Here is an 18,432-nt window from a genome sequence, read left to right as displayed (position 1 = left end):
CCTGGAGGAAGATAATCTGCGCTTGCAGGAGGAGTTGGACAGGGCTGACACGGAGGTATGGAAAGCCTGTCCCTACAGGGATAAACCAGACAAAACAGTATTCTGGGAGCCAGTAGGACAGAGACCTAAGGAAGTGGCAGTTACATCAGGCTTTGATCTGCCTCTGTCCCTCCAGCCCCCTGCCCCACAACCCGCCATGCTGAGGCAGAGCTGCCTCTCCTTAGGGTTTCACCCGTGACCGGCCAGGGGGGCTGGGGTTCCTCTCTCTCTGCTACATTCAAGATTTTCCTGCTTTAAGAAGACTCCCCACACACCCCTGGCGTGATTCTTGACTCCAGGGCAGGTCTGTGGAGCAGTTCACCTGGCTGCCTTTGCTGAAATGGTGGTCATTAGCTTGTCAGTGATGCCATCCTTCCTGGCCCCACCACACTGAAGCAGAGCTGCCTCTCCTCAGGCATCCACTGCTTCCTGCTTAGGGGCTGCTGGGCACCTCTCTCTGTGCTACAGTCGGGGTCATTCCCGCTTAAGAAAACTCCCCATGCTCCCCCTGTGCAATCCTGGGCTCCAGAGCACATGTGCCAGAGCACTTCACCTCTGACACTTGCGAGATGCCTTCCTTTAGGAAGATGAATTAGTTCACTCATCTTTTCCTGGAGCAGCAAGCAAGGGAATACAAGAAGCATCACAGGTCACAAAAATGGTCCGAGGGGCAGTGTCAGTGCTTAGAACCGTGCTGTAGGAAAGCAGTGGAGGGGTGGGAGAGGCTGCTGTAAAAGAGGACAAAGGAATAGAGCTTGTGTTCATTGGGTAGTAGAAGTGAAGCTTTGAAGGTACTTGAATTGATTCCAGTTCTTTGGGCAGAGGGTATGCACACATACATGCAGCACCTGAGTTCTTCAGCAGCAGCTGGCTCCTCTATGTAAAAGCTCCCCTGACAACTGTGGATTCTTACCGTGATTTTACAGCTGCAGGAGGAGGAAGAAAAGCATCTTCAGTCTGAGCATTGCGTTCGTGACTTGAAGACTGCCTTGGATGATAAAGAAAGAGAAGCAATAACTTCTTCCCCGAAACTGCAGGACCTCCTGTTGCCATCTTCCGAGACTAATACCACTCTAAAACAACTGGAAGAACACGTGCAACAGTAAGAGAGTAACCCAGTGAAGCAAGGTGTCTGTCGCTTTGGGGGATTGGGTGGAAACAACGGGACAGTCAGTTGGATTTTGAAGGACACTTCTGCTGTGGATTCTGTTACTTAGCACAGTTTGTCTGGAACTGGATTTTCTGGTAATAAGACCCGTATTTGTTTTTAAGCCTTGAAATTGAAAAGACCAGATTGGAAGCCACTGTCCAGCAACAAAGCAATAGGATTGAAGCCCTTCAGAGAGACCTGCAAGCCTCTGCCTCAGTAAGCTGGTCATAAATTTCCCTTTTTGTGACTCTTGAGCCTAGTTGCCTATTTCTGGGGGGAAACTGTAAGACGAAGTTTTCCTGGAGAGCCTAGGGGAGCTCAGTTTCTGCCTTTTCCTCAGTAGAGGCTGCTCAGAAAGCAGCCTGGTCCTTTCCCCAGCTGCTACAAAAGCCCTGAGGGTATTTGCTGTGCTGGACACTAGAGCAATTCTTAGATTAGAAATTATGAGTTTCATCATGAGCTCCAAGGGACCCAGAAGTATTGCTCCCAGAAGTGTCTCACAAATTTTTAAGTAGTTGTGAAGTTTCTTCTTTCTGTCAGGGAATCTTTCAAGTGTTTTCTATGCTCGTTTCCAGCAGATGATAAATGCAGTTATGATGGCCACCCTCTTTAGAGGTTTTCCCAGAATTCACTGCCTTTAGATCACGCTGAGTTTCCTTTTCTTTTTTTTTTCTGTGTACAGGTTGGTGAACTTTCCCAGCAGCTGGACATGCAGCTAGAGGCCCAAAACCAGACTTTGCAAGAAGAGCTGTCCACTCTGCGTGGGAAGTATGAAAAACTGGAGAAGAGCAAATGCCAGCTACAAGAAGAAGTGACAAAAGTCCATCATCGTTTGGAGACTTTCGTGCTGGATGGCAGCCAAACAGCACAATGTAAAAGAGAGGTGGAAGAACGAGCTGACCAGGAAATACGTCAAAAGCCACAAGACGTCAGTCTCGTTCTGCAAGTAAGTGAATTTCTCACCAGTGTCCACAGGCGCTACGTAAACTTCTGTTGTGGCCATCGGTTTTGGTCTTTTTCTTTTGCTCCTGTATTCTGTGTGTTAGCTTCTGCCTTTCCTGAAGGCAGTGGGAGAAGGCAATATGGTTGGGCAGGAGGGCTGTCATGGGTGTGTAATGTGCCAGCAGGTCCCTGAATCAAAAGCCTCCCCCAGGTAGATTCCCACTTTGCAGTGCTTGGGGGTATCTCTGTCCGCTGGCCTGGTTCTCGCTGCTCATCCTTCAATGGGTTTTGCAACTGCCAGCTGTCATGGCCAGACCTACAGGTGCTGCTTTGTCCTTGTAGGGGGGGAAGGTGCTCAGAAAAGGAGTCACTGAAATTCCAGGGGTGGGGGTGAGGGGGTGGAGGTGGGGGATGCTCTTATTGTCTTTGAGGAATCCTTTTCGATATACCCTGTCCTACAGATACAGTGTCTCTTCATTAGGAGCTTTGAATAAGAGTGCTGATTTGGGCTTCTTTCCCAATGAAAAGAATTATTTGCCGTGGTAGCTCCTGGCTTCTGCCTTGGTTGCTGCTGGTAGTGAGGAGGCACAGCTGCCTCTCTGAGTAAGGCAGGGCCCTTGAAACTGGATATGTGCAATTTTCTGCTGGGCAGAGCTCTCTTTTTCTTGTGGTGGTTGAAGGTGCACTGTCTCCTTCAGGCACAGGCAGCCTCCCAGGCTCGATTAGGACAGAACGGAGACAGTCATTGCGATTCAGTGAGAATCCAGTTAGAAGAAAGAATTAGAGATCTCGAAAGTGAACTGGACAGGGTAAAGAAAACCCAACAAGAGAGTGCTTCTCGTAAAGAAGCAATGCGAGGAGAAATGGAAATGTACAAAGACCTGTATCTGGAGGAATTGAAAACTAGAAGATGCCTAGAGAAGAAACTGGAAAGGTAAGTCCATGCTTTTTTGGAGTGGTAATAAGAGACTCCGTTTTCTTCATGCATTTTCCTTCTAAATGCATTGTCTACATCTCAGCAGCATTATTGCCCTACATTGGCCAACAGGGTCTGATGTAGTTGCCAAGACACTCTCCTTGATATTTGAAAAGTCGTGGCAGTCGGGTGAAGTCCCAGGTGACGGGAAAAAGGGAAACCCACTGTACCCATCTTTGAAATGGGTAGGAAGGAGGGCCCTGGTAACTGCCAACCTGTCTGCCTCCCCTCTGTGCCTGGGAAGGTCATGGAAAAGACCTTCTAGAAGCTATGTCAAGGCACATGGATGACAGGGAGGTGATCTGAAGCACCAGCACAGGACTGATGTCCTGAGGGACATCAGTGAGACCCCACCAGGAGTGCTGCATCCAGCTCTGGGGTCCTCAGCAAAGCAAGGACCTCCACCTGTTGGAGTGAGTCCAGAGGAGGCCACCAAGGGGGTTAGAAAGATGGAGCACCTCTGCTATGAGGAAAGGCTGGGGCAATTGCAATACTTCAGCCTGGAAAAGAGAAGGCTTTGGGGTGACCTAATTGTGGCCTTTCAGTACATGAAGGGAACCTACCACAAGGATGAAAAGAGTGCATTTAAAAGAGCATGTAGTGAGAGGACAAGGGGGGGGGGAATGTCTTCAAACGGAAAGACAGTAGGTTTAGGTTTGATACTAGGAAGAAATTGGTTGCTGTGAGGGTGATGAGGAACTGCAACAGGTTGCCCAGAGAAGCTGTGGATGCCCCATCCCTGGAAGTGTTCAAGGCCAGGTTGGATGGAGCTCTGAACAACCTGGTCTCGTGGAAGGTGTCCCAGCCCACAGCAGGAGGCTTGGAACGAGATGATCTTTAAGGTCCCTGCCAAGCCAAGCCATTCTGTGCTTCTCTGATGTCTGTGCTGCTTATGTGAGACGGTGGGGAAAAGGCTGGTTCTTCCTGTGTTTCATGGTTTTCTTAACTAATTTGCTGTGCAGGTTGGAAAAGCTTCTGAGGGTAGATAGGAGGAAACTCAGGGCTAATGAAGAAACCCAGTCCCAGCTGGAAGAAATGAAGAACAGATATTCTGAAAAGGTCAAGGAAGTGGACAGATTACGAACAGAGGTGAGCTGAGCTTTGGGTGGGGTTTTTTGGTTGTGATGTTACTTCTTTTGAAACCTGGGAGATGCTTTCTGTATATTTCTTGTCATGTTGATGATTTTTTTTTTCCCTTGGCTGCATTTTGGATGTGATGGGCTTTTCTTAATGCTCCTTCTGCTGTTACAGTAGTAGATGACTATAACTAATACGGAGGTAGTCATCATTATGGGTAAAGATGCAAATGAAAGGGCAAAGCAGTAGGTGTAAGGGCTCATGGAGGCCAGGCTGTCTTGCAGAGGAAGGGCAAGCCAAGAGTGGCAGCCAGCCTGGCAGGGTGCATGACCTCAGCGGCCAGGGAGCCCTCCCACAGGCCCTCAGCAAGAAGAGCAGAACAGGTCTGCTGACAGTAAGCGGGGTCAGCCAAGAGTGCAGATCCCCTGGCTGGGCCTTAGGGATGGGCAGGTCTGCCATCCTTGCAGGACATCACGTCCATGGGCTGAGAGCAGTGGGGCCCAGCTCAGGCCTGGCTGTAGCTTGAGGGAGGCTGTGACAGCGTCATCTGGGTCTGACAGATGAATTCCTGCCCTGGAAGAGAGGGGAGGAACACCGCTGTCACTCGCAGGGCACAATCAGCCCCTGAGCCCTGTCTCAGGCGTGAGCTGAGCAGGAGGCACTTGACGTTTTGCTTTTCTCAACAGTGTTGTTGCTGCCCAGGGCACAATGAGGACAGGTGCCTCCCAGGGGAAACTCTGTAACTTATTGCTCACGGGTAGCTCTTTCAACCCCTCTTGTCACAGGGAGTCAGAAGGACGGTTCCCAGCAGTGGTTTTGAGGCTGCTCTGCCTGTGCAGTAGTGGCATGGAACCTTTGATTTCCTTCTCCGCTCCTTACTCAGATTCGTTGCTAAAGTGGCCATCTTTCACAGCTACACTTGGGTTTGGAAGGCATCACTGTAGAATCACTTACTGCCTTTGCAGTGATTCCTTTGGAGTCCGGAAGCTTGTAGCATTTTTGCATGAGGAACTCCAAAAGGATGGGAACCTGAGGAATGCTGAGACAAATGAGGTGAAAGCTCTTCTGGCTGGAAAAGAAGAGCCTGGTTGCACTTTGTTTCTAGTCCCGAGCCAGCAGATGATGAATATAGTCTCCCTGGCCACCCCCTTTTGGGGTTTCCACAGAATTCACTGCCTTTACATCACGCTGAGTTCCTGTTTTCTTCTTTCTGTCTGCAGGTTGCTGAACTTTCCCAGCAGCTGGACAGGGAAAGTAAAAAGTGCACGCAGCTGGAAGCCAAAAATCAGGATTTGCAAGGAGAGCTGTCTACCCTGCGAGGGAAGTGCAAAAACCTGGAGATGGACAAATGCCAGCTGCAAGAAGAGCTGGCAAAAGTCCAGCACCATTTGGAGACTAACATGGTGGATCGCACCCAACTAGAACAATGTAAAAGAGAGGTGGAAGAACGAGCGGACCACGAAATAAGACAAAAACTCCGAGAAGTCAATGAGTTTTTGCAAGTAAGTGAATTTCTCACCAGTGTCCACAGGTGCTACGTAAACTTCTGTTGTGGCCATCGGTTTTGGTCTTTTTCTTTTGCTCCTGTATTCTGTGTGTTAGCTTCTGCCTTTCCTGAAGGCAGTGGGAGAAGGCAATATGGTAGGGCAGGAGGGCTGTCATGGGTGTGTGATGTGCTGGCAGGTCCCTGAATCAAAAGCCTGCCCCAGGCAGATTCCCACTTTGCAGTGCTTGGGGGTATCTCTGTCCGCTGGCCTGGTTCTCGCTGCTCACCTTCAATGGGTTTTGCAACTGCCAGCTGTCATGGCCAGACCTACAGGTGCTGCTTTGTCCTTGTAGGGGGGGAAGGTGCTCAGAAAAGGAGTCACTGAAGTTGTGGAGGTGGGAGATCCTCCTGTTGTCTTTGAGGAATCCTTTTCCATATGCCCTGTCCTACAGAGAGAGTGTCCTTTCATTAGTAGCTTTGTATAATAGTAGCTCCAGGGTTCTGCTTTCATTGCTGCTGGTAGTGAGGAGGCACAGCTGCCTCTCTTAGTAAAGCCTTGAAATTGGGTACATGCAATTTTCTGCTGGAGAGAGTTCTCTTTTTCTTGTGCTGATTGAAGGTGCACTGTCTCCTTCAGGCACAGGCAGCCTCCCAGGACAGATTAGAACAAATCAGAAGCAGTCATTTAGACTCACTGAAAAAACAGTTAGAAGACAGAATTAGAGATCTTGAACGTGCACAGCGAAGGATAAAAAGCGACCAACCAGAAAGACCTTTTCAAAAAGAATCCACCCAGGCAGAAGTGGAAATGTACAAAGAGCTCTATCTGATGGAAGCGAAAACCAGAGAAAGCCTAGCCAAGAAACTGGAAAGGTAAGTCCATGCTTTTCTGGACTGATAATAACACACTCCTTTTTCCTCGTGCATTTTCCTTCTAAAATCCCTTTTTTACATCTCGCCAGCATGATGTGTGAAAGCAGAACACGGCATATTTGTGGGGAAAGTCCCTTAAGACCCTTCCCTTCATCAGACCTGTCTTCCTTTCTCTTTAAGAGTTCCAGCAGTAACACCACAGTAGTGCCATTATGGCATTATTGGTGTCTTTTTCAAGTTGATGTTGTTCTAGCAGGCAGTCTTTTTGCCAGTCTCTAATCTCCTCATCTCGTATGTGACAGAAAAGATGAATCTTGTGCCCTTTACTGTTTGAATAAGGAGAGGCCTCTCGGAGAACAGAGTTGGATTCTGTGCATCAAAAATAAGAATGCTCTTTCTTGGCTTCTGTTTTGGCAGCGGGTCTGAGGTTTGAGCTTTCCTTGAGAAGGCCAGGGTAGGCCAGAGTTCTTATGGAGGTGACACTTGCTGCTCCTTGCACTTAGTGTAATTTCTTAGAAACAGGCCCTCTGAACAAGCTCAGATCAAAAGATGTGCTTGTTTTGGACACTCTTAATACCTCTGGCTTTTAGAAGTCGAGTAGTAGTCAAGGACGTGGAGGGTAACTTTGCAAAAGCCTTACTGCCAAAGATGACTCTCTGTGTGCTTCTGAATGTTTCAGAGCTGATGAGAGACTTGCAGAGGCCGAAATCAACCTCTTTTTGGAGCGCCATAGAAGCAAATCTGCAGTCACAAGCAGCGCTGTCAGCATACATCTGGCTGCAAGTCCACTTCTGGATTCAGCTGGCCTGGGATGTCTTGGCAACAGTTTGGGACTGAACAGAAGTCTGGGTTTCAGAACACCACCCAGACATCTGTGGTAAAGCTGAAGATTTTAGGACATCAGGTTTGTACAAATTTTCCAGAGCGGTCAAAGGCCAAAAAATATTGAAATCGAAGCAATGAGCTGTGTAACTACCTTCTTTTTCAAGACAAACTGTGGTAAAGAGCACTGTGGGGCACGAACCACGCACCTAAGTTCTACACTAAATTTACATGTATGGTATGTGTGACCTATTTCAAGTGGCTGATGTCACCATGAGTGCCAAATGCCACCAGACATCTGTGAGACCCCATTTTCTTCATCATTGATCTTTGTTCTAGCAGTTTCTTCACTGGACCTTGCTTTAATATGTTACTATGGACAGGAGGCATTTGTTCCTGTAGTTCCTGCTACATCTTACTACATGAAACAGCAGAACTCCCTACTCCTTGGGAAGTCTTCACGGCCTTCTAATTGTGCAGCAATGCTGCAACCTCTGCAATAGCACTGGTCCAAGTATGCCCTGTAATCAGCAGTCAGTGTGATAGCACATCCCTTCCAGAATGCAGAGCATTATACCAGGAGACGTGGAAACCACACACCAGTAGTTGTCATCAGTGGGACAGCCACGTAGCATGGGACTGAGGCATGGCCAAGCTTCTCTGTTGACTTAGTGTGTTTAGTTGTTGGATGAATATGAGAAGCATTTGTTCACTTTGAAGTCCATCTCAGTTCACTGGTCCCCTCACCTCCATTGGAAAGAACCCATTTCAACAAGGTGTCTACATACAGCACCCGGTTGAAGAGAAAAACACCAAGGAGATGAAAAGGGGCCAAGCAGTGTAGGTAATGCATAGCAGCGGCAGTTACAGACGGGAACTTTTCTGTACCGCTGTGAACACGTTTTTGAGGGCAGAGGCGTGGACAGGCATTATGGAAAGAACTCGTGAGGTAATTAGTGCTGTACCATCTGCAGGGACTATTCTGCAGGCAAGCACTAGAAAGGAAGCAAACTCCAGGGACCCAATGCAAAAGGGAGAAAAGGAGAAGACCAGGAGGGGCAGGGAGCACGGAACAAGTGAGGGAAAGAAAGGACAGAGAGATGGCAGCAAGATGTTAAAAGAAGGAAAAGGCAGAGGAGGAAACCATTCCTGTTTGAGGAAAAAAGCTGCCCTAGTTGAAAAGAAAAGAGTTGACAGCTGTGTCTTTTTTGAAAAAGAACAGGGAAAACAGATAGTGAAGGGAAGGACAGTGGGAGTACCCAGTGCTTCCTAAAACTGAATTGTGCAGCAACAGTCTTCAGCTCGTCCTTTCCATTGTGATTTTCCAGAAGAAAACTCTGGGCATCTCAAAGTTTTGTCAGTATCAAGACAGAAACCTTCACTGCTTTCCTAGCTTCCCTCAAGGATGTTACAGAAATTAAATATTTCTACAGGTTATTTCATGGCTCATTGTTTTATCCAGTTGCTAATTTATGCAGATGTGTAGTTCAAATCGCTATATAGGCTGCTTCAACGCTTTGCAACAACTGCTTCCCAGATCTACTTGTGGAAAACAGTTGAGTTGATTCCAAGAAAAGAATGCACGTGATCTGAGAATGGTGATACTGTTCTCACTCAGCGTCCTGACTGCAACAGCACCCATACATTTTGAGGCCACATGTGTCTCACAGCCTTGAGTGTACTCTCAAGGAAGTTGATGTACAACTACGTATGACATTTCCCCAGCCTTCAGCGACTGATGTCCGGACGGGTTTTGTTTCTTAGTTTGGGGGCTTGCTTTGATCCCAACATTTCTCCTTCCTATTGCATTTTTGTTGGTAGGACTTAGTCCCCTGAAGTTCTCTCTGACCTTGACTGCAACCTCTGGAGACTTTTAGTTTGTTGTCAACAGAGGAGCTGAGGATAGTTCACTCTCACTATACACAGTTTGTCTTCTCAGGATTTGCTTCAAACTCTACTACCATATCAAGTTCTAAAGTTTTTTTCCTCGAAGGGGTGTGTGTAAAACAATGGCTTAATCCACTGAAATCTTACCTCTTAACTCTGTAAATACTACGTCTTAACTGTGTATTTTCTGTATAATTCTAGGCACGACAGGAACGGGATGCAAAAATCGCTAGAGACCTTCAACGAGGTAATGTGTCATTATGTTAGGAGGGTTTTTAAGGAAAAAGGTGACTATTTCTAGCTCTTGACAGCTCTCGAGCCATTTTTATCAAGTTCCTGTGATAAGTAGGTTTTTGGTTTTTTTTTTCTGCTAGCCTTCCAGTTGAGACTTGAATGTGAAAACTTCCTGCTTACCAAAATGTTGCGTACAATGTTATGCACTTGCCTGGAAAAAACCAAGCGCAAAGAAACCCTTGGCTTAAGCTGAAGTTGCCCTTCACTGGAGTTCATCTCAAGCACAAACAGCAAAGCAGCCAAGCGATAAGTATAAGCTTCAGCCATCACTTCCCCTCCCATGTACACCGATGGCATTCAGCACTAAACCCCACCATACCCGTTCTTTGCTGTTGGTTCCTGATTTTTGCTACTATTCTGTGATTCATGGCTTGTCTTGGTAGCTTAGGTGGTGCAGTCTTTTTTGGAATAAGCAAGAAGATCAGTGACAAAAGATAATCTGTCTTTAGGAAAAGATTATTCAGTATTTTTTCGGCAAATATCAGTTCAGTGCTTGCCGTACGTAGCATAAAACATGCTGTAGAATTTGAGGCCAGGTGTCCAAAGAGGAAATGCACCTGTTCCATGGGAATTCCTTCCTCCAGAGTTACTGCTTTGCAGTGCCTGGTGCTCTGTAGTAGTAGTAGTGTGCCAATAAATCACTGGTTTGGACATAAAAGGAAAGCAGAGACTTCGGGTTGAAGAGGTCTACAGGGGGCTGTTTAGCACGGGAATCGTTTGTGGATTGCCTGAAGATGTTCAGTGTGTAGCCCCCAGAATGTCTTCCACTTGCTTTAGAAATGCTGTTGACGGATAAGCAATTGTGGAAAAAATGGGTTTCTTCCTTTGCACCTAGCCCTTCTGTTGTTATGTTCCCTTGGAAATTTTAAAGTCTCTGCCTGGATTGCAGTCTCTCGTGTTGCCTGTCATGTCCTTGCCTTATTTTGCCCTGTCTGCTGTAAAAGTAACACCAGGAATCTTGTCAATTTTCCCCCCAGCCACTGCTAAACCTACAAGTGGATCTGCTGGATCTTCAAAAAATCTTCATGTGGACCACGGACGCGGTCCCTGTGGGAATAACAGGTTTGCCACTCTTGGGATGAGGGTGTAAAAAATGGCTCCTTTAGGGAGGTGGGTTAAGGTTTATATAAGGTAGGGGTAGAATTTGCTAGAAGAAAGGGAGGGACTAGGGCAGAGCATGCAAAGTGTAACTATATAAGGGAAAAAGGGGGTAGGGTTTATCCAGTTTAGGGAAAGGGTGGCCATAAAAGGAAATACTGCAATGCAGCAAACTTTGGCCAATCAGGGAGTGGGGCCTAAGGATACAGCAATCAAGGGCATTTTCATACAACAATTTCAGGGTACAAACAAGGGAAAAACTACAATAAATATTTAGACACAACTGTAAAACTCGAAACGCATTGGGTCTGAACTTCTTGACAATTTCATACAGGGGTTTCATCCTCTGGAGGGTCACACATTTCTTCTTGTTTTCTCCAGCTTTCATATGCAGCCATGTCCTCACTCCCGACAGACCAGGATCCCCTTGCCAGAGTAATGGAGGAGCACCGTGATTCTTTAATCAAAAGTTACCGGATTTGAATGAAATGCTATAGAGAGGCTCTGGAAATCATTCAGTGTTCACAGTGAGTCTGTGGTTTCCCATCCCCCACTTCAGATGTGAAAACATGTTCCTTGCAGTCGGAATGTAAACTCATAAACTCTATTAAATGGATGTCAAGCACATTGCACTTACCTGTTGGTTTACTGATGCATAGCTGGTGTCTTGGTTTCTTATGCACTCACAATAAGAACACATCCATTTTTTCTGCCTAGCAGATTGACTGATCTTGATTCTTGAGCATGAAAGAGCTCAAGTCCTCGGAGCCATCATAGTGATTCAGCAGAAAACAGAAGAAAGAAGTAGAGATCTCAAAAGTCAATTGGACAGGATAAAAAACACCCAGCAAGACAGACCTCTTCAGAAAGAATCCACCCAGGCGGAAGTGGAAAAGTACAAAGAGCTCTGTCTGGTGGAAGCGAAAACCAGAAAAAGCCTAGCCAAGAAACTGGAAAGGTAAGTCCATGCTTTTCTGGACTGGTAATAACACACTCCTTTTTCCTCGTGCATTTTCCTTCTAAAATCCCTTTTTTACATCTCACCAGCATGATGTGTGAAAGCAGAACAGGGCATATTTGTGGGGAAAGTCCCTTAAGACCCTTCCCTTCATCAGACCTGTCTTCCTTTCTCTTTAAGAGTTCCAGCAGTAACACCACAGTAGTGCCATTATGGCATTATTGGTGTCTTTTTCAAGTTGATGTTGTTCTAGCAGGCAGTCTTTTTGCTAGTCTCTAATCTCCTCATTCTGTGTGGGACAGAAAAGATGAATCTTGTGCCCTTTACTGTTTGAATAAGGAGAGGCCTCTCAGAGAACAGAGTTGGATTCTGTGCATCAAAAATAAGAACGCTCTTTCTTGACTTCTGTTTTGGCAGCGGGTCTGAGGTTTGAGCTTTCCTTGAGAAGGCCAGGGTAGGCCAGCGTTCTTATGGAGGTGACACTTGCTGCTCCTTGCACTTAGTGTGATTTCTTAGAAACAGGCCCTCTGAACAAGCTCAGATCAAAGGATGTGCTTGTTTTGGACACTCTTAATGCCCCTGGCTTTTAGAAGTCGAGTAGTAGTCAAGGACGTGGAGGGTAACTTTGCAAAAGCCTTACTGCCAAAGATGACTGTCTTTGTGCTTCTGAATGTTTCAGAGCTGATGAGAGACTTGCAGAGGCTGAGACCAAGCTCCTTTGGGAGCGCCATAGAAGCAAATCTGCAGTCACAAACAGCACTGTCAGCGGACATCTGGCTGCAAGTCCACTTCTGCATTCAACTGGCCTGGGATATCTTGGCAACAGTTTGGGACTGAACAGAAGTCTGGGTCTCAGAACGCCACCCAGACATCTGTGGTAAAGCCAAAGACTTTAGGTCATCTGTAGCAATTTGAAACTCGGATATCAGCACAAAAGGATTATGTAGCAGGCCATGGACCAACAGGGGCTGAAAGAAATCCCACCACCTGAGGATCGCATGCTTCTTCACAAGACCTACTGATATTTAACTATGTTGATCGGCCTGGCTCCTGCAGCGAGATATGGAAAGACTTTGTGATGATGATAACAGACTACGTAGAAACCCCTTTGTTCTCTCCCCCCCATGTAATCCTTGTTACAAGAAATATTAAACAATTGTGTGACTGTAGCAGAAAATTGTGTAATCCTCTAGTTAGCATAATCCATCCCCAACTTAGCATAATCCATCCTCCTCATTAACATGTCCTGCCCCCAGCACCCTTAAATTGTGAGATGCGTGTTCAATAAAGATTCCGGTTTTCACCCCCAAACTTGGGATTGATTAGTTGTTGACCTCCTACAAATGGTGCTGTGTGTGAGGCCCAGAGCCCCAGCTTCTAATATTTAGAAGCTTGCAGTCCAGAGCTGACACGGCATTGGCAGAAGAAGCGGCTCCTTCTCTCCCGGTGGAGGTGCGTGGTTGAACTTAAAAAAGGGAACGTACATAGAATTCGTCACACTGCAGCAGGACTGCAAGTGAGCAGCTTCCAACTAGGGGGGGCAGAGCGCTGCCGGCGGAGAGACCCGGGAACCAGCCCATCCCACCCCCCTCACCTCCAACCAAGACAGAAAAATGAGGGAAAATAAAAAAGGCGAAGAAAGCAAACAACAAAGACATCCTTCCATAGCTAATAGCCAAAATTGTTTTTAGATGAATGCCTGGACATAACAAAGATTTTATTCATTAGCTCAGACACTTCAATCAGCAAGTCTTGGTTTAAATAAGTGATGATGTCTAATAATGTAAACAAATTCAAGAGGAACCTTGCTAATTGTTTTCTAAAATTGTTCACCTAGATGGCAGTCCCTAGTAGAATGAAGTTTTTGTGTTTGTGAAAATTTTTGCTAGGTTTTGTAATACCTATGACAAAAGGGGTGATCACAGCAAGTGAGAGGTTTAGTCATCACCGGGTGACCAAGGAGATTGTTTTCCTGTGGGTGTATCAGAGGTACCATCTGCAGATCTTAAGGAAGTGGTCTTGGAGAAAGGAGGCTAATGCTGATTTTGAGGATTAAATATTTAGGCTGTGTGGTTGCATGTCAAGCAAGGCCAAGACAAAGGGACCTGTTACCCAAACTATCCCAATGAAAACAGGATGGGTAGCCTGCCTATTAGATCCCAGGCACTGTGGGGACCAGAATAACCACAGTGACTAATTGTGATGGGAGGCACTCATGAAACACACATTCCCATCAAAATATGGCTTTTTATTTTAGAGGCTCCACAAGCATAGCGTAGTAGAATTGTTTAGGTTGAAAAAGACCCTTAAGATCATCAAGTCCAACTGTTAACTCATCGCTTCCAAGTCCACCACTAAACAATATCTTCAAGTGTCATTTCTGCACATCTTTTTAATACTTCCAGGGATAGTGACTCAACCACTTCCCTGGGCATAACAACACCTTCTGTAAAGTTCTTCTCCTTAATATCGAATCTAAGCCTCCCCTGGTGCAACTTGAAGCCATTTCATCTTGTCCTATGGCTTGTTATCTGGGAGAAGAGACTGACACCCACTTGGCTACCATTTCCTTTTCAGGTCACTGGAGAGAGCAATAAGGTCTCCCCTCAAGTCTCCTTTTTTCTAGGCTAAAAAACACCGGTTCCCTCTGTTGTTCTTCCTAAGACTTGCTGCCTTTCAGGATACACCCCTAAATCAGCAACAAGGCATCCATATCATCACATAATGAGTGTCCATATGATCATATGATCATGTGATCATATGATCACATGATCATATATGCTTAAATAACTCAAAACTCATTAAGCTTCAGAAAAGCACTGATTCTGAGCACTCCTGATGTTTTACTTGACAGCGAATACTTCTCCCAACCTGACCATTCCAACTAGTCTCCTGACCCTCTGTCACAACAGCACAGTCAGTAGCATGGCTGGAGAGTTGCACTTTGCTGCTTGAGGGAGGAGTCCTACAACAAACAATTTTGTACCATGCGTAGAAAGTTAAATTATGAGGCAAACAGTACACCAAGAATTTACTGCCACTAGATGGCAAAAAACACATATGGAAAGCAACAACACATTTCTGAGAGCACAGCTAATGTTCTCTTCACTCAGGGGAGTTTATTCCTTTCTCGAGTAGCACAAGCAGGAAGACAACAGGGCAGCACAGAAGCCCTGTCCAAGTATGTACTTTGCCTTTGGAAAAGCTGCATTAAGTACCAACACTGCTTAATTCTCCACAACCCTCTGCATCAAGTTCTGTTTTAAAGCTAGCTAGCAAAAAAAAAAAAATTGTAGTTGTAGCCTAACAGGAGGTTTGGGGCTCCATAGAGTTCAGAAATCTGTCTGCAAGAGACTGTGAATCTCTGAGGATAGTGAAAGAGAAGGGGATATGGGGAAATCCTTAGCCATTTGAAAGGATTTACACTGCAAGACTCCTTGTTGACTATGGGACACACCATGTCATTTAAAGAGACACTTAAAGAACACAAAATGACCTCATCGATGCTAGGCCTGGGGACAGGCACACTGTGCAAGTCACTTGGGAAAACACTGGCACGAAACTCTCATTACCATGGTGTTATAAGTAATTACCACTAATTACTTATGGTGTTATAAGTTTTCCAAACATACTGGGTGTCTCAGTTTAAGGAGACTGAAAGTGTTTTGCTAAGGAGGGCGAGTTATGAGAGACTAAACTCCTCTCTCTCAGCAATTGTAAATCCAAAATTAAGAGGCTCCAATCAAGAAAGTATGGAAAAAAGGAAAATAACAACCCTTTATTAAAGGATATATATGTATTGGCAAAACCAGCAAAAGAACACTAAAACAACTAAACAATAATCCTGTACCCAAAAAGTCACCCGCAAAAAAAGGAAACAGTTTGACACTTCTCTGTCCTCTAGTGCGATTCTAATCCCGGTTGGCAGAGGGCGCTGTTGGATCACTGGAGGAGCAGAGCCTGCGGTTGCTCGGTGTTGGTCAGCAGGGGGGGCTGTTGGGCTCTGCTGGTTGCCGTGTGGGGGCCCCGGATCGCAGGAGAAACCGAAAAATGGAGATTTTCCCACTCACCGAGGAGGGGAAGGGGAAAAGGGGAAAGAAGGGCGGTTTCTTTCCCACTAAACTCATGCTGTCTGCGGCTGGCTGTGGTCAGGACTCCCCTTTTTTTGTCAATGAGTACAAAACTCTCCAATGAAATCTGAGCAGATTTGAGCTGGAGACAGAGCAGTGCACAGGCAAGCCGAGGCTGGAGAGCAGCCGGATGACCAGGTCGAGAGCAAAACAGCCTCAGAGCTTTTTCCAACACACACACACACCCCCCTTGTGGGAGGTGACTGAGTTGTGGACAGCTTGGGCCCTGAATTTGAGTGGTTGCAGCTGTGAGGTTGTAAAGGAATGTGAACACTGAAGTGAGAAGAAGATAAACAAAGAAGATGGAACTACTGAACCACAGAGGCAGCCGGACATCTGTAACAGTTCGTTTGGATACATGTCCGGAAAAAAAACAAGTGCCAGAAACATTCAAACGCACAAAATATCTTTTATTACAGTGAGAATAGTAATAATAATAATAAAATTAGCAAAAAGAATCAAAAACTAAAAAAAGATACAAAATAACTACCTTACTGTGTGACCTTAAAAAACAAATGCTACAAACAGCATTTATAACACGATATTAACTAGTAAAAAGAGAGTTTAAAGGGATACCAAAAAGGGATCTTAACACAATATTATGGATAACTATTAACATGATATTGGTTAGTAAAAGGGGAAATTAAGGGAAAAATACTATGAACAACTTATTTATGTAAAAATATTCAATAGTAAAAGGGGAATTAAAGGGACACTAAAGGGATATTAAAAAAGTTTATTCTCTCGGTTGCTTCCTATCAATAAACTGTGCTTACACACACAGACAGGCCAGGGCTATCAGGATCTGCAGCAGCTGGTTGGTACCCATGCTCACTCCTCACTCACACACACACACCCAGCCCCAGACAGAGCTATTAGGCTGGAATGTAGTTCTGCCAGCCAGTTCCTTTGTGTAGGCAATCACCCAAAGCAGAAAACTGTCCTCCCCATTCAACATTCCTCCCCCACATACAGCAGGGGAAAGAAAATTCCCTTTGGTTTTTTAGAACAAGTAAACCCATGACACTGGGGAACAAATCCCCCAGTATATTTCCCCCATCTCTACACTGTCATCTCCTTTGAACACTAGGCTGGGCAGTGATTCTTACTGTCATTGGATCTCTGTGAACACAAACGGAGCTGTCCTTGGGGGCTGAATGACTGCAAGGGTCATAAGTTAACATAGCATTGAGGACTTGCGCTGCACATCCCAGCAGCTGTGCCACAAGGAACTATGTTACTGGTAAGTTTCATTTATCTGGCGCAGTGCTACAGACAGAGCCCATTCATCCTGGTTTTCAACCTACTAATTTTCTTCACATCGAAACCCCCTTTCCATACTTGTTGGGTTTAACAGCCTTTGCAACACCTTGCAAAGCAAAATGACACAAAAGAGCTGGTTAATATTCAGGGATCACTTCCATCAAGCTCAAGAGAGTTTCATCCTAGAAAGCAGGAAGTCAGGCAAAAATTCCAGGAGGCCTGCATGGATGGCTTCATAAGGAGCTTCTTGTTCAAACACAAAAAGGAAGCTTAGAGAGAGTGGATGCAAAGAAAGATAACAGAAATGTTGTCTGGGCATGCAGGGATGAAGCTGGTAAAGCTAAAGCCCAAATGGAACTGAATCAGGCCAGTGGTGTCAGAGACAACCAGAAGGACTTCTTTAAGCATGTAGGTGACAAAAGGAAAACCAGGGAAAATGTGGGCCCATCACTCACCAAGAAGGGGAAGCTTGTTACACAGGACAGGAAAAAAGCAGAAATACTGAATGTCTTCTTTGCCTATGTCTTTCCTAGCTTTTCCCAACCTTCAGGGATCAGGACAACTGACTCTAGGAAACCCTATTCCAAAAGAGGACTTGGACTAGAGCACCTTAGTCTTTCCGTGATTATGTGCAGAGGGTGAGCAGTAGCCACCAGTAAAGCAGGGCCATACCCACAGTGCGGCATGTGCAAAAGCATGCAAAGCATAATGGGGCTCCTCAGCAAGAAGCAATAGCAGTCGCCAACAAGACTCTAGCAGGTGTCCTCCTTTTCTTCTGTTCCCCCTGCCAGCTTTGCTTCTCCCATTCTCCGATCACAAGGCTGTACCCTCTGCTTGCCTCTGGGACAGGTGGGGACCGGTCCAACTTTGGCAGAAAGGGCATGGCTGCCAGAACTGTCGCGACATTTTAGAACTGCTGCGTTTGGTCAGAGAATTGGAGCTCTTTGGACCTAGGTGGGAGGGATGAGGAGAGTCATATTTTTGAAGGCTTATTAAGGCTTTCTTCCTGGGCTGGGAGTTAAGACTTCCCTCTCTGCCCTTGATCTGAGTGCAAATCAGTCTGGCAGATATCTTCAAGGCTGAAAGAGAAGCCAGGCCTGAAGGCCAAGCCAGAGTTCTCCTCTGCTCCCTTCAGCTCTGCTTGCAGCTGCATCCTCAGCCTGTCCCAGAGGCCAGACAAACATGTCCCCTTCCTCTGTGAAGGCTTGAAGCACAGTCATGTTAAGATCATGGCCTACAGGTGAGCTATTGCTACTAATCAGTTGCCAGACTCTTCCAGTGCTTTAGAGCCATCCTCTTTGTGTTCTGGGCAGAAGATAATAGCGGGTGAGCTTCTGGTAGCCATAAAACACAGGCAAATCCCTGATCCTGTGGGAAGTGGAGGGGTTTGTAGCCTGCAAAGAAGAAGGGAAATTTCTTCAGCCTGCTTGCGGTGCA

The 18,432-nt window shown here is 46.1% G+C and overlaps 1 protein-coding gene across 1 annotated transcript; it reads left to right on the top strand.

The window, feature by feature from the left end:
- The first annotated feature begins 2,745 nt into the window (after positions 1-2,745).
- Positions 2,746-10,246, top strand: LOC127474565 (ankyrin repeat domain-containing protein 26). The gene is made up of 7 exons (XM_051795558.1): positions 2,746-3,065; positions 4,070-4,196; positions 5,405-5,686; positions 6,308-6,543; positions 7,223-7,447; positions 9,454-9,499; positions 9,627-10,246. The coding sequence occupies exons 1-5, from the start codon at positions 2,761-2,763 to the stop codon at positions 7,422-7,424; spliced, it is 1,152 nt and encodes a 383-aa protein (XP_051651518.1). The 5' UTR covers positions 2,746-2,760; the 3' UTR covers positions 7,425-7,447; positions 9,454-9,499; positions 9,627-10,246.
- Positions 10,247-18,432: the final 8,186 nt, after the last annotated feature.

This window comes from Manacus candei, unplaced genomic scaffold, assembly GCF_025592945.1.
Source record: "Manacus candei isolate 608988 ecotype Guabito, Panama unplaced genomic scaffold, ASM2559294v1 h1tg000043l, whole genome shotgun sequence".
Taxonomy (NCBI): Eukaryota; Metazoa; Chordata; class Aves; order Passeriformes; family Pipridae; genus Manacus; species Manacus candei.
This window is presented reverse-complemented; position numbering and strand designations above follow the sequence as displayed.